We start from the raw sequence: 25,023 nt of genomic DNA, 5'->3' as shown, positions 1-25,023 counted from the left end.
TACTAGGGGAAGAACACACAGGAGCAGAAACAGTTGCTTTCTAATGTCTGAATTATAAGATAGGAGCAATAAAGAGAATGCCTTTTGAACAGGATGGTGTATTGAGCTGTCCAGCACTACAGGCAAATAACAAACACTGGCCTATTCTTTTTGATATTTAAGAAAGATATTTTAGGGCACAGTGGTTAAGACTCCATGCTCCCAATGCAGGGGGCCTGGGTTCGATCCCTGGGCAGGGAACTAGATCCCACGTGCATGCCGCAACTGAGAGTTCACATGCCACAACTAAGGAGCCCCAGAGCACAACTAAGGAGCCCGCCTGCTGCAACTAAGACCCAGTGCAACCAAATAAATAAATATTTTTAAAAATAAATAAAAGGAGATAATAAAATTAAAGAGAATTTTTTAAAAAAGAAAGATACTTTGATAGATTATCCTAAAATATAATTATTTGGTTGTTTAGTTCTCTCTTTATTATCATAGGAAACTTCGGGGTATTTTTTTTTCTTCAGATTGCAAACTCATTAAAAAAGGAGCTTGTAATGAACAATTTAATTAGATTGGTTTTGGCTTGCCTAAAAGCTTAAGGAGGTATTAATATTCTAATCAAAAGTCTTGGGGAAATATTCTTAGAATTAAAAAAGAAAGAAAAAAGAAAATCTTCTTTCTTAGGTTCGTTTTTAAGAACCAGGGAAGCTGTCACGGAATGAAAGGTAACTCCTACTAAAACAAGCAGTAGATAAATGTGGTGTGGCCACCGTGAACCAACCTTGTGTTTGTAGCAGACTGAAAGTTCCCACCTGACTCATGGCATATTTATTCATCTGCTTAAGATTATTTTTTACTCATACTTTGAAAGAAAAACAGCTTGGTATTTTTAGCCTTTTAATGGCAAAAGCTTACCAATGATAAACCTTTTTTTTAAATCTCTCATGCTTTTTTGATTCATGGCTGAGTCAGCACTTGCCTTGCATTCAAAAAAATAATAGTAAAGATTCAAATAAAACACATTTATTAAACACTTACTATTTGAAAGATAGGCCCAGTACTTTCAAGTTATTGCATTTAATTACTACAATAATTAAGTGCAGTAAGAATCATTGCTCCCATTTCTTACAGATGAGGAAACTGAGGCTTATGTTCAGAGAAAAATTGGGTGACTTATCCAGAGCCACACACATTTGTACGTGGTAAAGGAAGATTCCATTACAAGCATTTTGACTCCAAATTCCATCTTGTTTACCTCAAGAGGAAATGATGTTGTGGAATTCATGTAAACCACAGAGCCTGAGTAAAAGCTACAGTGAGACCCAGAAATAGAGAGAGGTGGATCCTCCTGTGTTTCTAATCAGTATCCTACCTGCTTATAACCCTACTGGAAGAAGAAGCAGGATGAAACAGAAAAGTAGCTGCTTTCTGGGACTCAAAAGTTTGGTGTCCTAGGAGATCACATCTCTCTCTCCTTCAGCTGCTCACCAAAATAGCATACTTTCAAGCTTCAAAGAGAAAAACACCCTACTCTTTACCACTTGTTTATCATCAATCTAAGGTGACTCCAATCATAAGCGTTCCATTTTCTCTCTTTCTCAAGAACCAGGTTTCTCTAGGGAAGCCTATGAGTGGCAACAGTGCAGACTGAGAGAACAATATTTCTTACCTACCAGCATGGCCTGTGTCACCCTCCCATCCAGTACACATTCAGACCCCACACCCCTGCCTGGAAGGTTGTACAATATCTGTAAATTTACAAGAGCAGTTTCCCATAGATGAAGCTTCAGACATTTATAAGGAGGGAAAAGTTCAAGCAATAACGAAATCTCTATTCCACCTTAGCTGGCCAGGTGGTTGCCTTTAACTTCTAACCACTCTGTTTCCCATACATCCTCCAAAGTCCAAGTGCCATCTCTGGGAAATGTGCCTGATAACTCCTGGACATTCCCACCATCAAGCTGGGTCAGTGAAAAATACAGAACATTCCACATGCCTCTGGTATGGTATAGTATTCAACACAGTGGAGATAATTTTGGCTTTAAGGCTCCTGTTCCCCCAGCTAGACTCAAATCATCCAAAGCAGGAGAAGGACTGTGACTTTATTCACTTTGCATCCCTGACCCCAGCACATAGTAGGTGTTTAGTGAATATGGAACGAATGGATGACTGCCTGCTGAATACACTATTTGCATTTCTGCTTTCTTGTACTTGCTCCTGCTATTTTCATTCCCTGAAATTCCTCTCCCCGACGCCTTACTAGATAGACAGTTTTGGTCATTACTTATAGAAACATTTATATAAAATGTCCTTCCAGTTAGTATATTCAACGCTATGCCCAGAGTTTCTCAAATAATATACTCGTTAAAATAATATATATACCTCATTCAAACTTCCAGGGATGTTTCCCTAGGTGTTCAGAGCAACCTTTTACATTTTAAATATTAGTCAATATGGATCGATGGAAACTTAAGAAAAGGCTGACCTCAGAATGTGAAGGAACTGGAGTCCAAAACCATGTTTATAAATTGGTCCTTTCAAATGCAAATTTTTCCACTGAAATTCTTTTATAAATGATGGTTATAGTTCCAGCCTAGTCAATAAAGTTCTACCCCCTCTAGACAAAAAATGGGACCAGCAAGAGTTGTGTGCCCTCAAAGTGAGGTCAAGAGAGGAAAGAGAGTTTCCTCCCTACTCTTGTGCACCCAAGCTCAGGGCACCCAAGGAATCCTAATGGATCCGGTTTATTCCTTCCTAACATTTAGTGCCCTTATGCCCAAACTGAAACAAATATTTAACTCTGCCCTATTTTCAGTTCAACCCAGGCTACTTTTAATCTTTGAGATTCTTTAACCTTGACATTTCCAATTTTTTCCTAGGCAAAATCCAACTTATCACAACTAGATGTTAGAAGGAGAGCAAATAAGTAAATTAATCCACTTTAAGGTATAAATGCCTGCTAGCTCATAGGCTTTTTAAGAAGCATTTAATTTTTAATAGAGAATATTTGTTTACCTAAATGAATTTATACTTTTAAATTGGCATGATTTCAGTAATTATGACTTTTTTAAAAACTGAAAAAATCAGGAAAGTGAAGAGAAATCCTTTTGGGTAAGGAAGAAGTAGGTCAAACCTTCCTGAGAGCCTAGCCCTAGTTTCTACTAAGTAATTCCTTATTTTTATCTTCTTCTGTTTTGTAAACTACAGATTTCTAAAAGTGCCAAGGTTTTTTTTTGGTCAGTTTGGTTGGGTTTGGTTCGGGATTAGATTTGGGTTTGGGTTTTGGCTTGTTATCCAAGGTGAAGCCCAGGTTGACACTGAGTATTTTCTGTCAGAATGTAAATTGATTTCATTAGCCCCTAGAAATTAGTCTCAATACTCTCTACTTGTAGCTTTAAGTTATATAATATTCACTCATTCAATTTGTCCACTTGCTCTCTTATTTACCAGACATTTATCATCTGCTTCCAGGAAGGTGTCAGGGCCTATACTAATGAACAAGATGCTTCGAACCGGCCTTACCCTCAAGCCACGGACAAACCAGTGGAGAAGACAGATATGTCAACATACCATTGTAATATATAGGTCAAAACCTACATCGAGAGTGCCAGAGCAGCACAAGAAATGGAACAGCCAGTTGCCCAGACAAGTCAGGAAGGCTCCACAGATGATGTGACATCTGCCTGTTGGCGGATGCTGATGCCCCCATGAATGGAAAGAGAAGAAAGGGATTTAGATTATATAGTCTTGAGTACAAGGCGAGGGCATAGAGCCAAAAACTTGGGTAGGGAGAATAACTGCCTCCTTGGGGGAGGCAAAGAGGCCGCTTAAGAACCTCTCTTTCCCAGTGTTACCTCTTAAAATCTGGCTACTTGAGACTCATCCTTTTCATAGCACCACTTTGCACCAAGATGGACACCACCTTAAGTGCGCGAGTTCATCCAGCTCTCCTGGATGCCAAGTGCAGCTATCCTGGGCAGACTATTCATGTCTTATTCCTGCTCCTCTCCTTACCCAGGATCATCTGCTACAAGTGGAAAGCACGCCCATGCTCATTAGGGACCCACTCCTGGAGGAGCAATAGGGTCTTTACCCAACACCACTACCCTGCCTGGCCAGCCTCGCCTGTGCCTAGGGCTGGCCTTCACCTCGGAGCCTGCCTGTGCCACACCCTGCCATGTTATCCTCACAGCATCTTCAGCTTCCCTTCCAAGGGTTTTTTGTTAGACTCTTGTCTAGGGCAGAATATGATGCTTTTCTAAATCACATAAATGAATGGCTTGATTGTTGATTATGTAAAATATTGGAGCCAATATTTGCAAAAGTCTCTGTGGAGCTCATTCCTGAGCGTCTGATTCTTCCTAAAATCCTAAAGAACTGCTGCTATCTTGAGCCCCCCCCAAAACACATGTTTTATTGATAATCCTGACCTAATCTATTTATTTGACATCCTTGTTAGACAACCGGTTAACCTCAGAGTTAACTCCAGAAATGGACTGTGGGCACAAAAGTTAGGAGATTCAGGCCCTTTTGCTAGACTGGGGTGGAAGTTAAAGAATAAGTGGTAACTGCCTGTAGTGACATGGAAAACCATAGAAAGAATGCTGTTCCCCAAAGCCTTGAGCCCTCCCTTTTATCCCCTCTTAAATCAATTCCTCAGAACCTAGAGGCAGCTATTCAGACCACTTAAGGGAGGATGCTAATAATTTTTTTACCTAAGATTGTGATATGAAAGAAATGGTTCAAAGAATAAGATATGGATGTGTCACATTTCTGAGGTTAAAGACAAATTAATTAGCCTCAGGAAAAACTCAAGTCTTTCTGAATAACTAATTTAATTCAGTAGTATTTTCTGAAATTTAGATTATGTTTTTCTAATCAATTTGGAAGCTAGGATTTCCTCCTAGAAAAAAGGCAAAGGACCTAGATAAGTATTCACATAGGACCCCACATCTACTTGTCTGAAGGATCTTTATCATTTCCTAGAAAAGCAATATGTTCCAAAACTTAATTTAAATGTGCAATCTTAGGTTTTATCAGCTTTTCTCCAGAAAATATGATCTAATTTTTTTTCCTAAAAACTAAAGTTGAGTTACTGTATTAATGATTGATTAATGATTGAGAAATAAAACTATTCATTTACAACTGGAAGTTAAAAATCTTTTACCTTTTCATTTGTATTTTTTCTAGGTGCATTTGGCATACTGTCTGAGACCAGCTAACCCAGGATATCAAAATGATCCTCAACTCTTCCACCGAATATGGTATTAAAAGAATCCAAGAGGACTGTCCCAAAGCTGGAAGGCACAATTACATATTTGTCATGATCCCCACTTTATATAGTATTATCTTTGTGGTGGGAATATTTGGAAACAGCTTGGTGGTGATTGTCATTTACTTTTACATGAAACTGAAGACTGTGGCCAGTGTTTTTCTTTTGAATTTAGCACTGGCTGACTTATGCTTTTTACTGACTTTGCCACTATGGGCTGTCTACACTGCTATGGAATACCACTGGCCCTTTGGCAATTACCTATGTAAGATCGCTTCAGCCAGCGTCAGCTTCAACCTCTATGCCAGTGTGTTTCTACTCACATGTCTAAGCATTGATCGCTACCTGGCTATCGTGCACCCAATGAAGTCCCGCCTTCGGCGCACAATGCTTGTGGCCAAAGTCACCTGCATCATTATTTGGCTGCTGGCTGGCTTGGCCAGTTTGCCAACTATAATCCACCGCAATGTATTTTTCATCGAGAATATCAATATCACGGTTTGTGCTTTCCATTACGAATCCCAAAATTCAACCCTCCCCGTAGGACTGGGCCTAACCAAGAATATACTGGGTTTCTTATTTCCTTTTCTGATCATTCTTACAAGTTATACTCTTATTTGGAAGACCCTAAAGAAGGCTTATGAAATTCAGAAGAACAAACCAAGAAAAGATGATATTTTCAAGATAATTATGGCAATTGTGCTTTTCTTTTTCTTTTCCTGGGTTCCCCACCAAATATTCACTTTTCTGGATGTACTGATTCAGTTGGGCATCATACATGACTGTAAAATTTCAGATATTGTCGACACCGCCATGCCCATCACTATTTGCTTAGCTTATTTTAACAATTGCCTGAATCCTCTCTTTTATGGCTTTCTGGGGAAAAAATTTAAAAAACATTTTCTCCAGCTTCTGAAATACATTCCCCCAAAGGCCAAATCCCACTCAACCCTGTCCACAAAAATGAGCACACTTTCCTACCGCCCCTCAGAAAATGGAAGCTCATCTACCAAGAAGCCTGTCCCGTGTATGGAGGTTGAGTGACACACTTGAAACCTGTCTGTGAAGTCATCTTGTTGAAGATGGAGCAAGAGAAACATTCCTCTACAACACTTCACTACCAAATGAGCATGAGCTACTTTTCAGAATTAAGAAAGTCGATTATGTGTACTGAACTGACTTTTCTAAACAAAAGCTGAACAAAAGCTTCCCTCTCCCTTTGCAACTAAACAAAGCAAAGCCACATTTTGCATCAGATAGACGATGTCCACTCAAAGAATGATGTCGGAAACTGGATGAGTGTGTTGATTTGGAAAATTTTACTGGTAGAAATGCCATCTCCCCAGTCTGCTCTTGTTCCGTTATTTTTGATTTCCACATAAAGGTACTTAGAATATGTTAAAACTTGAGAGGAGCAACAGGAGATCAGAGCTCAAGATTGCTCTGCCCAACTTCCAAAGGGCAGCAAAGCTTTTGTGCCTATTTACCTATTAGCAACTGGGGCCCACTTGTACCTGCTACTGCACACTTTATACAAAGACTTGCTAAGCAGTAGTTGTCAGGTTGCAGAAGTTTATGTGAAATTCAACCAGTGTCTTATAGATTCACACTGCCAAAACATGCCTGCTAAATGGCTTATTTGTATAATGATGTTACTAAAGTCATGTATAAAAATTAAACTACTTGTAAAGGTGTTATTCTGGTCCCAGGTAGTAGTGTCTTCCTAGTCATATTAGTTTTATTTCGTATCTGAGAAGCATATGTATTTTGTGGTAAAAAGATTATATATCATAAAATATGCCTTACTATTTTAAAAAGTATATATTCTACCTATATATGTGTATCTCTAAACTGTTGTTATTTTATTAAAATCTGGCAAAGTTATATTCACATTAAAATAATGTTACTGTAATGTATTTAATCTTCATTACTTAAAATAGATGCTGATTTATTTTTAAAACAACTGTGAATAAGTACAAACATATTTCTATTTAAATTTTGATACAACTGATAGGTTAACACTGTTGGTTTTAGATTTTATATCCTGCCATGAAAAGATAAAGAACACACTTTATTCCACTGCACAACACGGAGTAAATACACCATGTTGAATTTTCCGAAGTTTTTCATGCAACAAAGAAAGAACTCATTCCTTTTAACACTAAAATAATGTATTATTTTACACAGAATTTTTTAATAATAGGATTTTTCTATTCACATACATGATTATTGTAAGAAATACAGGAAAGCAGTTAAAAAAAATGTCATATTTAGTTCTCCTGCTCAAAAATTACCATTTTTAACACTTAGGTGCAATGTTCTACTTTTGTCTTACTAATTATACACATGTACATGTATAAATCATGATACTGGAGTCATAAAGTACGTAGTATTTTGTATACACATTTTTCACTTAATGTCATAGCACAGTAGTTTGCTACTCCATTAAATGTTTTTCTAAACATTTTAATAATTGTATAACATTACAAAATACAGACACATCATGATACAGTTAGCTAATATTCAAATTGGAACATTTAGCTTTTTTCTGATTTTTCAGTATCATAAATTGCATTGTACATGAATATTCAAGTGCATGAATCTGATAAATCCCTCATGATACACTCCTAGAAGTGGTACAAGTGCATATACAGATATGAATGTTTTTAATATTCTTAATACGTATTGCCAAATATTTTCCAGAAAACGTAACAATTTACAATACTACCAACTATGTATGACATCTCACCACAGCCTCAGCAGCATGAACTATATACTAGATTTAAGCAAAAAAGGAAAATTTACTGTACGAATTCAGGGGGCACATGCAGGAGCAAGGATGCAACTGCACTGAAGAAAGTGCTGTTGCGTTCCTGCTCCCCTCGGAGCATCCTAGATGCCTCTGCTGCTTCGCTCCGCACAGGGCAGGCAGAGGTACTCATCTGACTCCATAAACAGTGGCCAAGGATTGGGGTGATGTATAAAGGAGCTGATGGGAGGCGTGAGGGAGGGGGAGCATTCAGAGAGGCCTTGGTCCACTCAAAGAATGTCAGACAGAATGCTGGACAGAATCTCCACAAAGCAGCCTACTATCGTTCACATTTCCAAGGATAGAGTTATTTTGTGAATAAATGTGGTTACATGTGCCTCGTTTTCCTTTTATATTATTTTGAATTCCACTGACATAAAATGCCAGCCACTAACTCCAAAGGTCCTTTACTATTTTCACAATCACCTCCAAAAAATAAATTCTAGCTTGTCTCAAATTATAGTGTAAACTTACCCTATTTGAAATCCCTCTGAGTCAGCTGTGTAACAATTCGTTTTTTTATTCAGTAATCATCTTAAGCCAAGTGATTACAAGTACTTCAAACTTGCTGAAACAATAAGTTATAGCTGATAAGATTTCTGGTAGACAATTGTACTTAGATACCCTCTATCTCATGTATTTGTTAACTGGTATGAATAACGAGCTCCAAGCCTCGTTTTCATTTGAATTTCATCAAATTATACTGTGATATTTCCCCATCCCATTTTGTGAAATAGATACTGATAACTTCATGATTAATCTTGCTTTATCAGTGAGACCAACTTAATACTGAAGTTGAGACTCTACTTACCAAAATGTTAGGATGGTATGCCATGATTTATTTGTTATTCTGTTATCCTGTTATGTTATTCTTCATGAACATATTTAGAGGTTAGGTGGATTCCTTATTTTTTGGAATATTTTTAAAATTAATCAGAAAGGAATATTTACCATGAGGATCTAGGTGCCCAACAGAACTCAAGGTCCATATATATATATATATATATATATATATATATATAATTTTTTTGATATTCCAATCCTTGTTTCCCCCATGAAAGATTCATCTTTTCAGTCAATAATTCATTAATTCATGGATTCAATAAATTTTGTATTGCTTACCCATTCTGTGCTGGAGGACTAGAGTTATGTAACATACAGCTTAAAATGCACAGTAAACTTTTCAACCAGCTGCTGTGGAGAGTATGAAAGCAAACCAAGTGAGAAATAGCTTGGCTGCCAATCCACGGAAAGGCTCACAAAGGTCTGACGCCACAGGTTCTCAGTTTTATAACTCTGTATACCAGGCCAATTTTTTTCCAACAATACATGCCAACCTGGAGGACCAAAGGTGGGAAAGTAGATTCAGACAGGTCACAAAAGTGAGGTGAAGTGAGTGAAGAAAAGGAGTCCCAGGGAATTTTGAATACTGGTATGAAGGGTGATTTCCCTGAGAGCAATGAAGAAAATAAATCAGGAGCAGATGAGATACAGAAGACTGAGGAGTGGTAGAGGCTGGGGGACAGCCACACACTGCCTCAAATGTCAGGGTGCAAACCCCCAGGAGAGCTGCATACAGATGTTTAGGCCCCCAGGGCCATGTTGGATCCACTAGACCCAGACCAACCAGAGGAAGAAAGAACCTAAATCCCAGGAAGAGAAGCAAGTAATAAACAGTAGACAATGGTATGTGGCAAAACTCAGCAATTTTTATATATTTCAGGTTGCATTTTGGGAAAGAAAAAGTCCTCTGAAGAACTGTCCATACTGGAGGTTTTGATGAGACTGCGCCACCAGGGAAGCCCGACCATCCTTTTTTCACATGTCTCCTTATCAAAGGGCGAGGACCAAGACATCTAGGATTGTGTGTGGTAGAGCGGAAGAGGTGTGCTGATAGCAAAGGACCCATATTTAGATGAGGCTGAAGGTACTACAGTACCTACGACTGTAAATTATTACAAACTGAGATCTTCCCCTGAGGTGGCACACTGGTAAAACACTCTTCTGTTGCCCAGGAAATGATGGTAAGTGTTATCTGAACCATTAAATATAAGTAAAGAGAGGTAATGAGCACCCTGCACCCCCTGAGAGTTCAAATACATGGTCCACATGCTGTCTGGACCCTCCCCTCTCTCCATGACCTGGATGTTCTCTAGATCTCACAGACCTTGTGAACACTGCATCCTACCCTGCCCAAATACAACAGAAAAGGCCTTCATTCAACAAGTCCATCCACCTTACTTGAGAAATGAGATAAATGAATTTTCACAATCAGAAAGAGTCAGAATTGGATTATTGTCGTTTTTTTCAAAAGACAGTAACTTAGAATGAGAGAATTTAGCTTTATTATTATTTAATTCTGTCACTCATATACAAAGAAACTTTGTACAATAACCTCTAAGAGCTTAAATACACTGAGGTTTGCCCTTCAAACAGCATGATAGGAAAATATTTATCTATGTGCACAAGAGATGTAAATTTGATAAATAAATGATGTTAATTTTGAAACTATTAAAAACCAGTTTGCTATTATGATTACTTTGCTTCAAATATCAAAATGATGATGAGCCATATATGTCCTGGGGCCCATTTTTTGATTCGTTTCATGTATTACAAAGGTTCTTTTGAAAAACTAAACAAGAGAAATAGGAGTCCTGGCTGAACATCCCAGTGAGTTGGGCTATACCTCACAGAACTTCTTTTCCAAGCCTGATAAAGTTCTGCTATGCCATGTTGGCACACAGAGTTGCTAAACGATAACTTGCAGAAAATAAGATGCACCTCAATTTCAGTCTCTGGAGATATGCAACAACAACAAAGAGAGAGAGAGAGAAAGGATTCCCAAGCACATAATCTGATGCCCTTACAAATAAGTAACCGTTATTTTCATTCATTCATGTAGTAAATGGATAGTAGGAAAAAAAAAACCTTTTCACTGATATCACCTTTATAGTTGTTCCTTGAGTACCCATATCTGTTTCATCTTCCTACAGAAATAGCCCGCTATTTCCATTTCGGTGCCCTCTCTGTCCCACATTTAGTGTAGAGTCTGGATAGGGCTCTACCCCTATTCCAAACACATGCAATGAGGGATGTGAGGAGACATAAGCAAATGAGCCCATATATTCCCCTGACTGCAATGCAGTAGGCACATAACCTAAAAGGACCCAATCAAGGTGAATTTCCTAATTTTGCCAGGAGCCACCAGACAAAATGCTTATTCTTTCTCATCATACAGAACTTAAGTAAATGTGAGAAGCAGATGCAGCATTTGGTCACTCGAAAGGCAGAGGCAGAAATTTCCTGGTGTTTTCACAGAAAGCATAAGAGTAAAGTCAACATATGAAACTAAAATAATGAAAGGGTAGACCAAGAATTGGAGAGGAACCAAGCCTTTATGATATCATTCAAGAATTGACTTTCTGTGCCAGACTTCTCTTTTTTCTTAAGCTGGCTGAGGATGAGTTTCCTGTCAAAATTATCCACTAAAGGGAAGGCTTCCCTGGTGGCGCAGTGGTTGAGAGTCCGCCTGCCGATGCAGGGGACACGGGTTCATGCCCCCGTCCGGGAAGATCCCACATGCCGCGGAGCGGCTAGGCCTGTGAGCCATGTCCGCTGAGCCTGCGCGTCCAGAGCCTGTGCTCCACAACGGGAGAGGCCACAACAGTGAGAGGCCCGCATACCGAAAAAAAAAAAAAATTATCCACTAAAATCCAATCTTCAGCAAAATCATTAGAGCCACCATTTATCAAATTCCTAATATAGGACAGAGTTCTATGCTTATATGCATTATATTATGTAATCCTCACAACAACCAATCTTATCAGTTCTATTATTATCCAATGAGACAAAATGAGGCTTAGAGATGTTGTATAACTGGTCCAAGGCAACGTGACTGACAAATGCTAGAGCTGAAATCTGAACCCAGACGTTTTGAATCCAGAATCTGTGCTCTAAGTTACTAAACCATGTTGCCCCCTTCCAAAACAACAGCATCACAAAATGTGAATCAGGGGCTTCCCTGGTGGTGCAGTGGTTAAGAATCTGCCTGCCAATGCAGGCGACACAGGTTCGAGTCCTGGTCCAGGAAGATCCCACATGCCACGGAGCAACTAAGCCCATGTGCCACAACTACTGAGCCTGTGCTCTAGATCCTGCAAGCCATGACTACTGAGCCTGCGTGCCACAACTACTGAAGCCCACGCCCCTAGAGCCTGTGCTCCGCAGCAAGAGAAGCCACCACAATGAGAAGCCCGCACAATGCAATGAAGAGTAGCCCTGGCTCACCGCAACTAGAGAAAGCCCACACACAGCAACGAAGACCCAACGCAGACAAAAATAAAATAAATTAATTTTAAAAAAAGAGAGAACCCCGTTAAAAAATATATATATGAATCATGTAGGTACCTTCCAAAATACTGCCCAAGTCTATTTATTCAAAATCAACATGACTATTACTTTGGATGAGCTTATATTGTGTCTAGCAAATAAACAGGCTATGACTGTAATTAGTTCAATGCTCTGGTCTTTTCTGCAGCCAAGAATTTAGATAGTATTTACTAAATGGGAGAGGGAAAGAAATTCCTAAATTAATTTTTTTCATGTCAAATTGTCTTCTTACAACTTAATGGAATGATGTTCTTTTGAGAAAACACTGTGGAGAAACTATATTACATTTGAGAGATTTCCTTTTAAGTTATACAGTTCAGATTTGGCAATAAATTTAGTTGAAGAATATACCTAGAATAATGAAAACAAAAGTGTGATTTATCTCAACTGTGTCCAGCGGCCAAGAGAATAAAGGCAATAAGATCACAGCCACGAGTCCTGAGGAAAGTTCTAGCAGCATCATTGAAAATCACCTTAAAATGGATACTATTTGAAACAGTGAGAGCTAAGAAGAGAGTTGCAACAGATCAGGCAAAACATGCTCACCGCTTCACCTTTGCTTCAGGGTGCAGAAGACGTAGAAAGGAGTGGTTACACAGGAAACACTTAAAAACAAAGTGATTCAGCCATGGGCTGAGAGGATGACCATGACATGATGGAAATTCCAACAACTAATGTGAATCAGAAAGTAGTAATGGAGGAGATCGATAGAGATGGCAGAGTAGGAGGACATGGAACTCATCTCCCCCCCCGCAATGAACACATCAAAAATACATCTACATATGGAACAATTCTCACTGAAAACTAAATAGAAACTAGCAGAAAGACTCCTGTACAGCCAAGGCTGTAAGAAAGGTCCACAAGGAACTGGGCAGGAAGGGAAGAGAAACAATCAGGTCGGGACCTGTGCCCCTGAGAGGGGACTCAGAGAAAAAAGGGAAGTTATCAATACATGGGCAAAGACGCACCCTGGGGAGTAAGCAGTTTTAGCCACAGACTGGGCGCCCCAGTTCTGGGGTCCTACACAGGGAGACGAGCCCCCTTGGCTGATTTAAGGACTGCTGAGACTAACAGGAGGGCTAAGACAATCCTGGACTCCACTTATGTGGTGTGGCCCCAAGGCAGGGCAGAGACAGCAGACAGGAGATGGCTCCAATGGCTGCCGGGTTTACCACAACCGACTCAGGGAGCACCGCAGCTCAAGCTGAGGGTTTGCTCCAGCCCCGCTTACTCGATGTCACAACGTGGCAATGGATCTATGGCTGCCACCACCAGGAAGAAAGCTCAGATGTCAGACACAGAGGCGACTCGGTCCTGGGGCGGCACTTGAGTAGGGCAATGGTAGCCACTGCTGGCGCTTACTCAAGCAGCACGTCGGAAGCAGCCCAGGGCTCTGACAGCTACCAGTCCAAGACTCCATGCAGGACCCCTGCCCTGCAGTGTGGCTCCACAACAAGGCAGGGGTGTCAGAGGCTGGGGGAGTGATTGGCTATGAGGGACAAAGGGGCTTGGACTCGAAGCTACAATTCAGCAGAGTGAGGTAAACAATTGCAGGCACCAGCACAGGCAGTGTACTGGAGACAGCTTTGACCTCTTTCTGTTACCAACACGAGCTGAGAGCCCACACAGCCTCCCCTTGTGTCAGCACTCTGCCACTCTGGAGCAAGGGTCTCAGTGCTTGGTGAAGGGAAAGCACACACTCAGAGGGAACAAAGCCAGCTAGGGCCTGACCCTCAGGGCTTCTCCTCCATCAACTTGGGATCAGACCCCACTCCTGATAGGGCAGTGATGTCCACTGAGCAGAGGGGAAGCCCTGCCTCGCACCTGGCTCCAGCTCTAGCCCCTCCATCTCCAGTCCCACCTCCTACCAAGATGATAGCTGAGTACAACCTGAGGAAAGACATGTCTTGTGTCCATGTCAAATCCGTCTCTCCCACCAAAGGCACTGGGCTCACACAGTCTGTACAGGGACACTCGCACATAAGGTCACACCTTCAAGACCACAATAGGTAAATGTTTCACCTAAATTCATAGAGGCAGAAAAAGTTAAGCAAAATAAAAAGGCAGAAGAACTGGTCTCAACTGAAACACAGCAAAGAAAACTCCTGAAGAAATAAATAATGAAAAAGAAATAAACAACTTACCAGATAAATAATTTAAAGCATTAGTAATAAGAATGATCACTGAATTAGGGATAGCAATAGATGAACACAGTGAGAATTTTAACAAGGAACTAGAAAATATAAAAAAGACCTAACCAGAAATGAAGAATTCAATAACTGAAATAAAAATGACACTAGAAGGAGTGAATAGCAGACTAACTGATATAAAAGAATGAATAAGTGATCTGGAAGACAGAATAATGGAAAACCACTCAATCAGAACAGCAAAAAGAAAAACAAATTGTAAAAAATGAAAAGTGTTCATGAGATCTCTAGAATAACATTAAGCCTACCAACACTGATATTACATGGATCCCAGCAGGAGAAAAAAGACAGAAGGGGATCAAAAATGTATTTGATGAAATTAGAGCTGTTCTAATTTAGGGAGTGTTCTAATTTCATTCTTTTAGATGTAGCTGTTCAGTTTTCCCAGCACCACTTATTGAAGAGGCTGTCTTTTCTCCATTGTATATTCTTGCCTCCTTTATCAAAAATAAGGTGACCATATGTGCATGGGTTTATCTCTGGGCTTTCTATCCTGTTCCATTGATCTATATTTCTGTTTTTGTGCCAGTACCATACTGTCTTGATTACTGTAGTTTTGTGGTATAGACTGAAGTCAGGGAGCCTAATTCCTCCAGCTCCATTTTTCTTTCTCAAGATTGCTTTGGTTATTCGGGGTCTTTTAAGTCTCCATGCAAATTTTAAGATTTTTTGTTCTAGTTCTGTGAAAAATGCCATTGGTAGTTTGATAGGGACTGCATTGAATCTGTAGATTGCTTTGGGGTAGTATAGTCATTTTCACAATGTTGATTCTTCCAATCCAAGAACATGGTGTATCTTTCCATCTGTTTGAATCATCTTTAATTTCTTTCATCAGTGTCTTACAGTTTTCGGCATACAGGTCTTTTGTCTCTGTAGGTAGATTTATTCCTAGGTACTTTATTCTTTTTGTTGCAATGGAAAAATGCGAGTGTTTCCTTAATTTCTCTTTTGGATTGTTCATCATCAGTGTATAGGAATGCAAGAGATTTCTGTCCATTAATTTTGCATCCTGCTACTTTACCAAATTCATTGATTAGCTCTAGTAGTTTTCTGGTAGCATCTTTAGGATTTTCTATGTATAGTATGATGTCACCTGCAAACAGTGACAGCTTTGCTTCTTCTTTTCTGATTTGGATTCCTTTTATTTCCTTTTCTTCTCTGATTCCTGTGGCTAAATCCAAAACTATGTTGAATAATAGTGGTGAGAGTGGACAACCTTGTCTTGTTCCTGATCTTAGAGGAAATGCTTTCAGTTTTTCAACATTGAGGATGATGCTGGCTGTGGGTTTGTCATATATGGCCTTTATTATGCTGAGGTAAGTTTGCTCTATGCCTACTTTCTGGAGGGTTTTTATCATAAATGGGTGTTGAATTTTGTCAAAAGCTTTTTCTGCATCTATTGAGATAATCATATGGTTTTTCTCCTTCAGTTGGTTAATATGGTGTATCACATTGATTGATTTCTATATATTGATGAATCCTTTCATCCCTGGGATAAGTCTCACTTGGTCATGGTGTATGATCTTCTTAATGTGTTGTTGGATTCTGTTTGCTAGTATTTTGTTGAGGATTTTTAAATCTATGTTCATCAATGATACTGGCCTGTAGTTTTCTTTCTTTGTGACACGTTTGTCTGGTTATGGTATCAGGGTGATGGTGGCCTCGTAGAATGAGTTTGGGAGTGTTCCTCCCTCTGCTATATTTTGGAAGAGTTTGAGAAGGATAGGTGTTAGCTCTTCTCCAAATGTTTGATAGAATTCGCCTGTGAAGCCATCTTGTCCTGGGCTTTTGTTTCCTGGAAGATTTTTAGTCACAGTCTCAATTTCAGTGCTTGTGATTGGTCTGTTTATATTTTCTATTTCTTCCTGGTTCAGTCTCAGAAGGTTTTGCTTTTCTAAGAATTTGTCCATTTCTTCCAGGTCGTCCATTTTATTGGCATATAGTTGCTTGTAGTAATCTCTCGTGATCCTTTGTATTTCTGCAGTGTCAGTTGTTACTTCTCCTTTTTCATTTCTAATTTTGATGATTTGAGTCTTCTCCCTTTTTTTCTTGATGAGTCTGGCTAATGGTTTACCAATTTTGTTTATCTTCTCAAAGAACCAGCTTTTAGTTTCATTGATCTTTGCTATTGTTTCTTTTCTTTTTCATTTATTTCTGACCTGATCTGTATGATTTCTTTCCTTCTGCTAACTTTGGGGTTTTCTATTCTTCTTTCTCTAATTGCTTTAGGTGCAAGGTTAGGCTGTTTCTTTGAGATGTTTCTTGTTTCTTGAGGTAGGATTTTATTGCTATAAACTTCCCTCTTAGAACTGCTTTTGCTGCGTCCCATACGTTTTGGGTCGTCGTGTTTTCATTGTCATTTGTTTCTAGGTATTTTTTTTATTTCCTCTTTGATTTCTTCAGTGATCTCTTGGTTATTAAGTTATGTATTGTTTAGTGTTCTTGTGTTTGTGTTCTTAACAGATTATTTCCTGTAATTGATATCTAATCTCATAGCATTGTGATCGGAAAAGATACTTGATACGATTTCAATTTTCCTAAATTTACCAAGGCTTGATTTGTGACCCAAGATATGATCTATCCTGGAGAATGTTCCATGAGCACTTGAGAAGAAAGTGCATTCTGTTGTTTTTGGATGGAATGTTCTATAAATATCAATTAAGTACATCCTGTTTAATGTATCATTTAAAGCTTGTGTTTCCTTATTTACTTTCATTTTGGATGATCTGTCCATTGGTGAAAGTGGGGTGTTAAAGTCCCCTACTATGATTGTGTTACTGTCGACTTCCCCTTTTATGGCTGTTAGCATTTGCCTTATGTATTGAGGTGCTCCTATGTTGGGTGCATAAATATTTACAATTGTTATATCTTCTTCTTGGGTTGATTCCTTGATCATTATGTAGTGTCCTTCTTTGTCTCTTGTAATAGGGTTTATTTTAAAGTCTATTTTGTCTGATATGAGAATTGCTACTCCAACTTTCTTTCAATTTCCATTTGCATGGAATATCTTTTTCCATCCCCTCACTTTCTGTCTGTATGTGTCCCTAGGTCTGAAGTGGTTCTCTTGTAGACAGCATATATATGGGTCATTTTTGTGTGTGCACTCAGCCAGTCTATGTCTTTTGGTGGGAGCATTTAATCCATTTACATTTATGGTAATTATCAATATGTATGTTCCTATTACCATTTTCTTAATTGTTCTGGGTTTGTTATTGTAGGTCAAAGGAGACCATAAACAAGACGAAAAGACAACCCTCAGAATGGGAGAAAATATTTGCAAATGAAGCAACTGGCAAAGGATTAATCTCCAAAATATAGAGGCAGCTCATGCAGCTTAGTATCACAAAAAGAAACAACTGGAAACTGTTAAGACTAAAGACACAAGGAAAGGTGCATAAATACTGTACTTAGATTGATAAAGTTGTTTCCTGTGGAGGTTAACAATTCTGAAAGTATTCTACATATATACTGAGATTGAGCAAATAAGTAAAGGCAGGACAGGTGGTGTGGTGGGAGCCAGTTTTCTCCCTGTTGGGAAAGGCGGCTACAGGCTAACAAGAGGGGCAGGCTAGAATGAACCGTGTGGGCTTGGATTAAATTTGGCGACATCAGCATGAACTCATGTTTAGCTTAATATAGATACAGACTGATAGATACATGAATAACTACAGATATGTGTGTATACATATGTGTACATGTATGTTAATATACATACATATATTTCCTATCTCTGTGCACTGAAAATGCTTAGGAGCAATGACACTCCCATAGCAACAGGCACAGCAAGGGCCCACCTGTTGCTTTCTGTATCATTCTCCAATTAAAGAACCAGTGTTCTCTGGAGAAATGGCTGATTCTAGGGCTGGGGCAGGGAATATACCAGATGAACCTGGAGTGTTTTGTAGTGCCAGAAAATAAGGAAATGCTGAAAAAATAAACGATGTGGTCATGTCAGAGGGACACAGGAGCCAATCTGAATAGCTTCCAATGGCCAAAGCTGAAATAATTCAGGTAATAAAATAAATAATATGGTATTGGGTTATATCCCCAAATATAAAATAAATATTCAAGAGTCTGTGCTGATATAAATGAATGATTGAATAAATAAATAAATGGGAGCTCAATATCAGAAAAACAAACAACCCAATCCAAAAATGGACAGAAGACCTAAATAGACATTTCTCCAAAGAAGATATACAGATTGCCAACAAACACATGAAAGGATGCTCAACATCACTAATCATTAGAGAAATGCAAATCAAAGCTACAATGAGGTATCTCCTCACACCAGTCAGAATAGCCATCATCAAAAAATCTACCAACAATAAATGCTGGAGAGGGTGTGGAGAAAAGGAAACCCTCTTGCACTGTTGGTGGGAATGTAAATTGATACAGCCACTATGGAGAACAGTATAGAGGTTCCTTAAAAAACTAAAAATAGAACTACCATATGACCCAGCAATCCCACTACTGGGCATATACCCTGAGGAAACCATAATTCAAAAAGAGTCATGTACCACAATGTTCATGCAGCACTATTTACAATAACCAGGACATAGAAGCAACCTAAGTGTCCATCAACAGATGAATGGATAAAGAAGATGTGGCATATATATACAATAGAATATTACTCAGCCATAAAAAGAAATGAAATTGAGTTATTTGTAGTGAGGTGGATGGACCTAGAGTCTGTCATACAGAGTGAGGTAGGTCAGAAAGAGAAAAACAAATAATGTATGCTAACACATACGTATGGAATCTAAAAAAAAAAAAAAGATTGTTCTGAAGAACCTAGGGGCAGGACAGGAATAAAGACGCAGATGTAGAGAATGGACTTGAGGGCATGGGGAGGGGAAGGGTAAGCTGGGACGAAGTGAGAGAATGGTATTGACATATATACACTACCAAATGTAAAACAGATAGCTAGTGGGAAACAGCCGCATAGCACAGGGAGATCAGCTCGGTGCTTTGTGACTGCACAGAGGGGTGGGATAGCGAGGGTGCGAGGGAGGCTCCAGAGGGAGGGGATATGGGGATATATGTATATGTATAGCTGATTCACTTTATTATACAGCAGAAACTAACACAACAATGTAAAGCAATTATACTCCAATAACGTGGTTAAAAAAAAAAGAAACACACAGACTGAAAATGAGGGGATAGGAAAAGATATTTAATGCAAAAGGAAACAACAAAAAAGCAGGGGTAGCAATACTCATAACAGACAAAATACACTGTAAAACAAAGGCTCTAACAAAAGACAAGATAGTGCATTATATAATGATAAAAGTATCAATAAAAGAAGAGGATATTTCACTGATTAACATATACGCACCAAATACAGGAGCAGCTGTATACAGGTGCAAATATTAACAGAAATAAAGGGAGAAATTTATGATAATACAATAATAGTAGGGGACTTTAACACCACACTTAACATCAATGGACAGATCACCAAGATAGAATATCAATAGGCAACAGTTGTAGGAAATGACACAATAGACCAGTTAGACTTAAGAGATATCTACAGGACATTCCTTCCAAAAACAGCAGAATACACATTCTTTTCAAGTGCGCATGGAAATGCTCCAGGATGCATCACATGCTAGGCCACAATACAAGTCTCAACAAATTTAAGAAGACAGAAATGATATCAAGCATTTTTTCTGACCACAACAGTATGAAACTAGAAATCAACTACAGAAAGAAAAATGGGAAAAGCACAAACACGTGGTGATTAAACAACATGCTACTGAAAAACAAATGCATCAATGAAGTAACCAAAGGGGAAATCTTAAAGTACCTTGAGACAAATAAAAATGAAAACACAATACTCCAAAATTTGTGTGATACAGCAAAAGCAGTTCTAAGAGGGAAATGTATAGCAATACAGGCCTTCCTTAAGAAACAAGAAAAATCTCAAACAACCTAATATACTGTCTAAAAGAATTAGGAAAAGAAGAACAAAGAAAGCCCAAAGTCAGCAGAAGGAAGGAAATAATAAATATCAGAGAATAAATAAATAAAATAGAGACCCAAGGAAAAAAACAATTGAAAAAATAAATAAAGCCAAGAGCTGGTTTTTTGAATAGATAAAAAAAATTGAAAAACCTTTAGCCAGGCTCACCAAAAAAAAAAAAAAAAAAAAAAAGAAGACACAAATCAACAAAATAAGAAATGAAAAAAGGAGAAATAACAACTGATACCACAAAGACACAAAAAAAAATCATGAGAATATAACAACCTAAAAGAAATGTACAAATTTCTAGAAACATACAACCTGCCAAGATTGAATCAAAAAGAAACAGACAATTTGAACAGACTGATCATTGATAGTGAAACTGAATTTGCAATTAAAAAAAAAAAAACTGCAAACAGAAGTCCAGGACCAGATGGCTTCACAGGAGAACTCTACTAAACATATAAAGAAGAGCTAATACCTATCCTTCTCAAACTACTCCAAAAAAAAATGAAGAGGATGAAATACTCCCAAATTCATTCTACAAGGTCACCATTACCCTCATACCAAAACCAGACAAAGACACTAAAAAAAGAGAAAATTACAGGACAATATCTTTGATAATTATAGGTGCAAAAATCCTCAACAAAACATTAGCAAATGAAATAGAACAATACATAAAAAGGAGCATACACCATGATCAAGTTGGATTCATTCCAGGGTCACAAGGATGATTCAACAATGCAAATCTAATCAATGTGATACACCACACTAACAAAAGGAAAGACAAAACCCACATGGTCATCTCTATAGATGCAGAAAAAACACTTGACAAAATTCAACATCCGTTCATGATAAAAACTCTCATTAAAGTACAGAAGGACATATCCCAACATAATAAAGGCCATTTTCTACAAGCCCATAGCCAACATAATACTCAACAGTGAAAAGCTAACAGCCTTCTTGCTGAATTCAGGAACAAGACAAGGATGCCCACTCTCACCATTTCTACTCCACATAGTATTGGAAGTCCTACCCACAGCAATCAGACAAGAAAAAGAAATAAAATTTATCCAAATTGGAAGGGAAGTGGTAAAATTGTCATTATATGCAGATGACATGATACTCTATATAGAAAAACCAAAGACTACACACAAAAATGATTAGAACTAGTAAATGAATTCGGAAAGATAGCAGGATACAAGATCCATACACAGAAATCTGCTGCCTTTCTTTACACTAACAATGAAATATCCAAAAGAGAAGGTAAAAAAAAATCCCATTTAAAATCACATCAAAAAAATTTAAATACTTAGAAATAAACCTAACCAAGAAGGTGAAAGACCTATACACTGAGAACTATAAAACACTGATAAAGGAGACTGAAGACAATTCAAAGAAATGGAAAGATATCCCAGGCTCTTGGATTGGAAGAATTAATATTGTTAAAATGCCCATACTACCTAAAGCAATCTATAAACTTAATGTGATCCCTATCAAAATACCCATGACATCTTTTACAAAACTAGAACAAATAATCCTAAAATTTATATGGACCTTCAAAAGACCCTTAATTGCCAAAGCAATCTTGAGAAAAAAGAACAAAAGTTGGAGGTATCACAATCCCTATCTTCAGACTATACTGCAAAGCTACAGTAATCAAAATAGCAGTTACTGGCACATAAACAGACACAGAGATCAATGGAACAGAATAAAGAGCCCAGGAATAAACCCACTCACCTATGGTCAATAATCTGTTACAAAGGAGGCAAGAATATACAATGGAAAAAGATAGTCTCAGCAATAAGTGGTGCTGGGAAAACTGGACAGTTATGTGTAAAATAATGAAATTAGAACATTTCCTCACACCACATACAAAATAAACTCAAAATTGGTTAATGACCTAAATGTAAGACCTGAAACCATAAAACGCCTAGAAGACAACACAAGCAGGACACCATTTGACATAAATTGTAGCAACACATTTTAGATCTATCCCTTAAGACAAAGTAAATGAAAGCAAAAATAAACAAGTGGGACCTAATTAAACTTAAAAACTTTTGCACAGCAAAGGAAACCATCAAAAAAACAAAAAGACAACCAACTGAATGGAAGAAAATATTTGCAAATGAATTGATCAACAAGGGGTTAATATCTAAAATATATAAACAGCTCAAACAACTCAATATTATAAAAAAAAACAACAACCTGAAAGTGGGCAGAAGACCTGAATAGACATTTTTCCAAAGAAGACATACAGATGGCTAACAGGCATATAAAAAGATGCTCAACATCACTAATTATTAGAGAAATGCAAATCAAAACCACAACAATGAGATATCACCTCACATTTGTCAGAAGGACTATCATTAAAAAATCTTTAAATAACAAATGTTGGCAAGGATGTGGAGAAAAGGAAACCCTTGTACACTGTTGGTGGGAATGTAAATTGATGCAGCCACTATGGAAAACATTATGCAGGATCCCCAAGAAACTGAAAATAGAACTACCATATGACCCAGCAATTCCACTCCTGGGTATATAATCTGGAAAAAATGAAAACAGTAATTCAAAAAGATACATGCATTCCAATGTTCATAACAGCATTATTTACAACAGTCAAGACATGGAAGCAACCTAAGTGTCCATCAACAGTGGAATGGATAAAGAAGATATTGTGTGTGTACATATGTGTGCATACACACACACGTGCGTGCACACACACACACACACAATGGACTATTAGTCAGCCACAAAAAAGAATGAAATTCTGCCAATTAAAGCACCATGGATGGACCTAAAGAATATTAAGCTTAGTGAAATGTCAGACAAAAAAAGACAAATACTGTATGATATCACTTATTTGTGGAATCTAAAAAAATAAAACAAATGAATGTATATAGCAAAACAGAAACAGACTCACAGAGATAGAAAACAAACTAGGGGTTACCTACCAGTGGGAAGAGGGAAGGAGAAGGGGCAATATAGGCATATAGAATTAAGAGATACAAACTACTATGTATAAAATAGATAAGCAACAAGAATATATTGTACAGTACAGGGAATTATAGCCATTATTTTGTAATAATTTTAATGGCATATAATCTATAGAAATACAGAATCACAATGCTGTTTATCTGAAACTACTATAATATTGTAAATCAACTGTACTTCAAGAAACAAGTAGACAGAACTTGTAAATACCAAAAAAAAAGGTAGTAATGAAGACAGTAGTAATGTAGCATAGGAAAGCTGGGCATAGAGGTAGATCAGTGATTCTCAACTGGGAATGATATGCTCCTCAGGGATATCTGGCAATGTCTGGAGACAGCTTTGAATGTCACAACCTGGGGGAGGAAAGTGCTACTGCCACCCAGTGGGTAGAGACCAGAGAAGCTGCTAACCATCCTATAATGCACAGGATAGTCCCACACAGCAAAACATTTTCTAGTTCAACATGTCATTAGGGTCAAACTTGAGAATCTCTGGGGTCCACAAGGAAGGGAGGAGCGCCTTTTAAGCAGTGTGAATTAGCTGCCATGTATGGTGGTAAATAAGAAAGTGCTGGTCTCCTGATTTTTATTACCCATAAAGTGCCTTTTCCCTCCTCTCTTTTCTGTGCTCCCAGTCACCTTCTCAAATGTCACTGCATGTGAACTTCATCCAAATAATATATTTCATGGAAAACTGCATTAAAAAGAGCATTGTCATTTGGGGGGGAGTAAATAGGCAAATCTATCAGAATTGTACAACAAGCTGTATATTTTAAATTCACTCATGAATGTTAGCAACAAAGACAGCTGGTAGCATGACGTAAAGCCAAATGGTTACACCCCCACTGCCATGGAAAACAAAATGAAGGTGTGGGTTCCACCGAGCAGCTAATCCTCAGAGAAGACACTAAATGCAGAAATGAAACACTCAGGCATGGCGGTGCAGCTGGCAGCTCCACCAGGACACTCTATAGTATTTCTAGCAGTTCCTGTGATTCTAACGGAAATGTTTATTGAACAAAATCAAAGGTCTCCTTTATTTTTGCTCTAAATATTTCCATAGAGGATTTGAGCGGCTTCCAATGAAGAACACTTTAAAACAGAAATAAAGACCGCAGGAAGGAAGAAGCAAAACCACTGATAATGCAGGTTAACAGAGCAGTTGTGACTGAGAAAAATATTGAGTTCTGACCTTCTTGGGATGAACATCACAACATCTCCAGCAACTTTTTTCAAAGCAACAACGGACCAGGTTCCCAAATGGAGCAGAGTCTTCTTGACACTGAATTCCTAAGGGAGTTTCTCACAAAGAATTGTGGGGGTATAGAGCAACCTAATAGATCACTTTTACGCAACACTTTTCATTTAGGTTTGATTCTTACATCGTTGTTCTTGTAATGTTCTTC

At 38.2% G+C, this 25,023-nt stretch overlaps 1 protein-coding gene and 1 long non-coding RNA gene across 4 annotated transcripts in view; one reads left to right on the top strand and one right to left on the bottom strand.

Moving 5' to 3' along the window:
- The window catches only part of AGTR1 (angiotensin II receptor type 1), a 45,504-nt gene extending 38,181 nt beyond the window's left edge, over positions 1-7,323 (top strand). For both annotated transcript variants that reach the window (XM_079921270.1, XM_079921269.1), the window contains one exon: positions 5,179-7,323. In XM_079921270.1, coding sequence (XP_079777396.1) covers positions 5,225-6,304 — 1,080 coding nt within the window. In that variant the 5' untranslated portion in view covers positions 5,179-5,224 and the 3' untranslated portion in view covers positions 6,305-7,323. The remainder of the gene's footprint in view (positions 1-5,178) is intronic.
- LOC307186283 overlaps positions 1-25,023 on the bottom strand; it is a 672,979-nt gene that overhangs the window by 483,383 nt on the left and 164,573 nt on the right. The window lies entirely within an intron of this gene.

The sequence above is a fragment of the Stenella coeruleoalba genome (assembly GCF_951394435.1).
Source record: "Stenella coeruleoalba genome assembly, chromosome: 5".
NCBI classification, from domain to species: Eukaryota; Metazoa; Chordata; class Mammalia; order Artiodactyla; family Delphinidae; genus Stenella; species Stenella coeruleoalba.
This window is presented reverse-complemented; position numbering and strand designations above follow the sequence as displayed.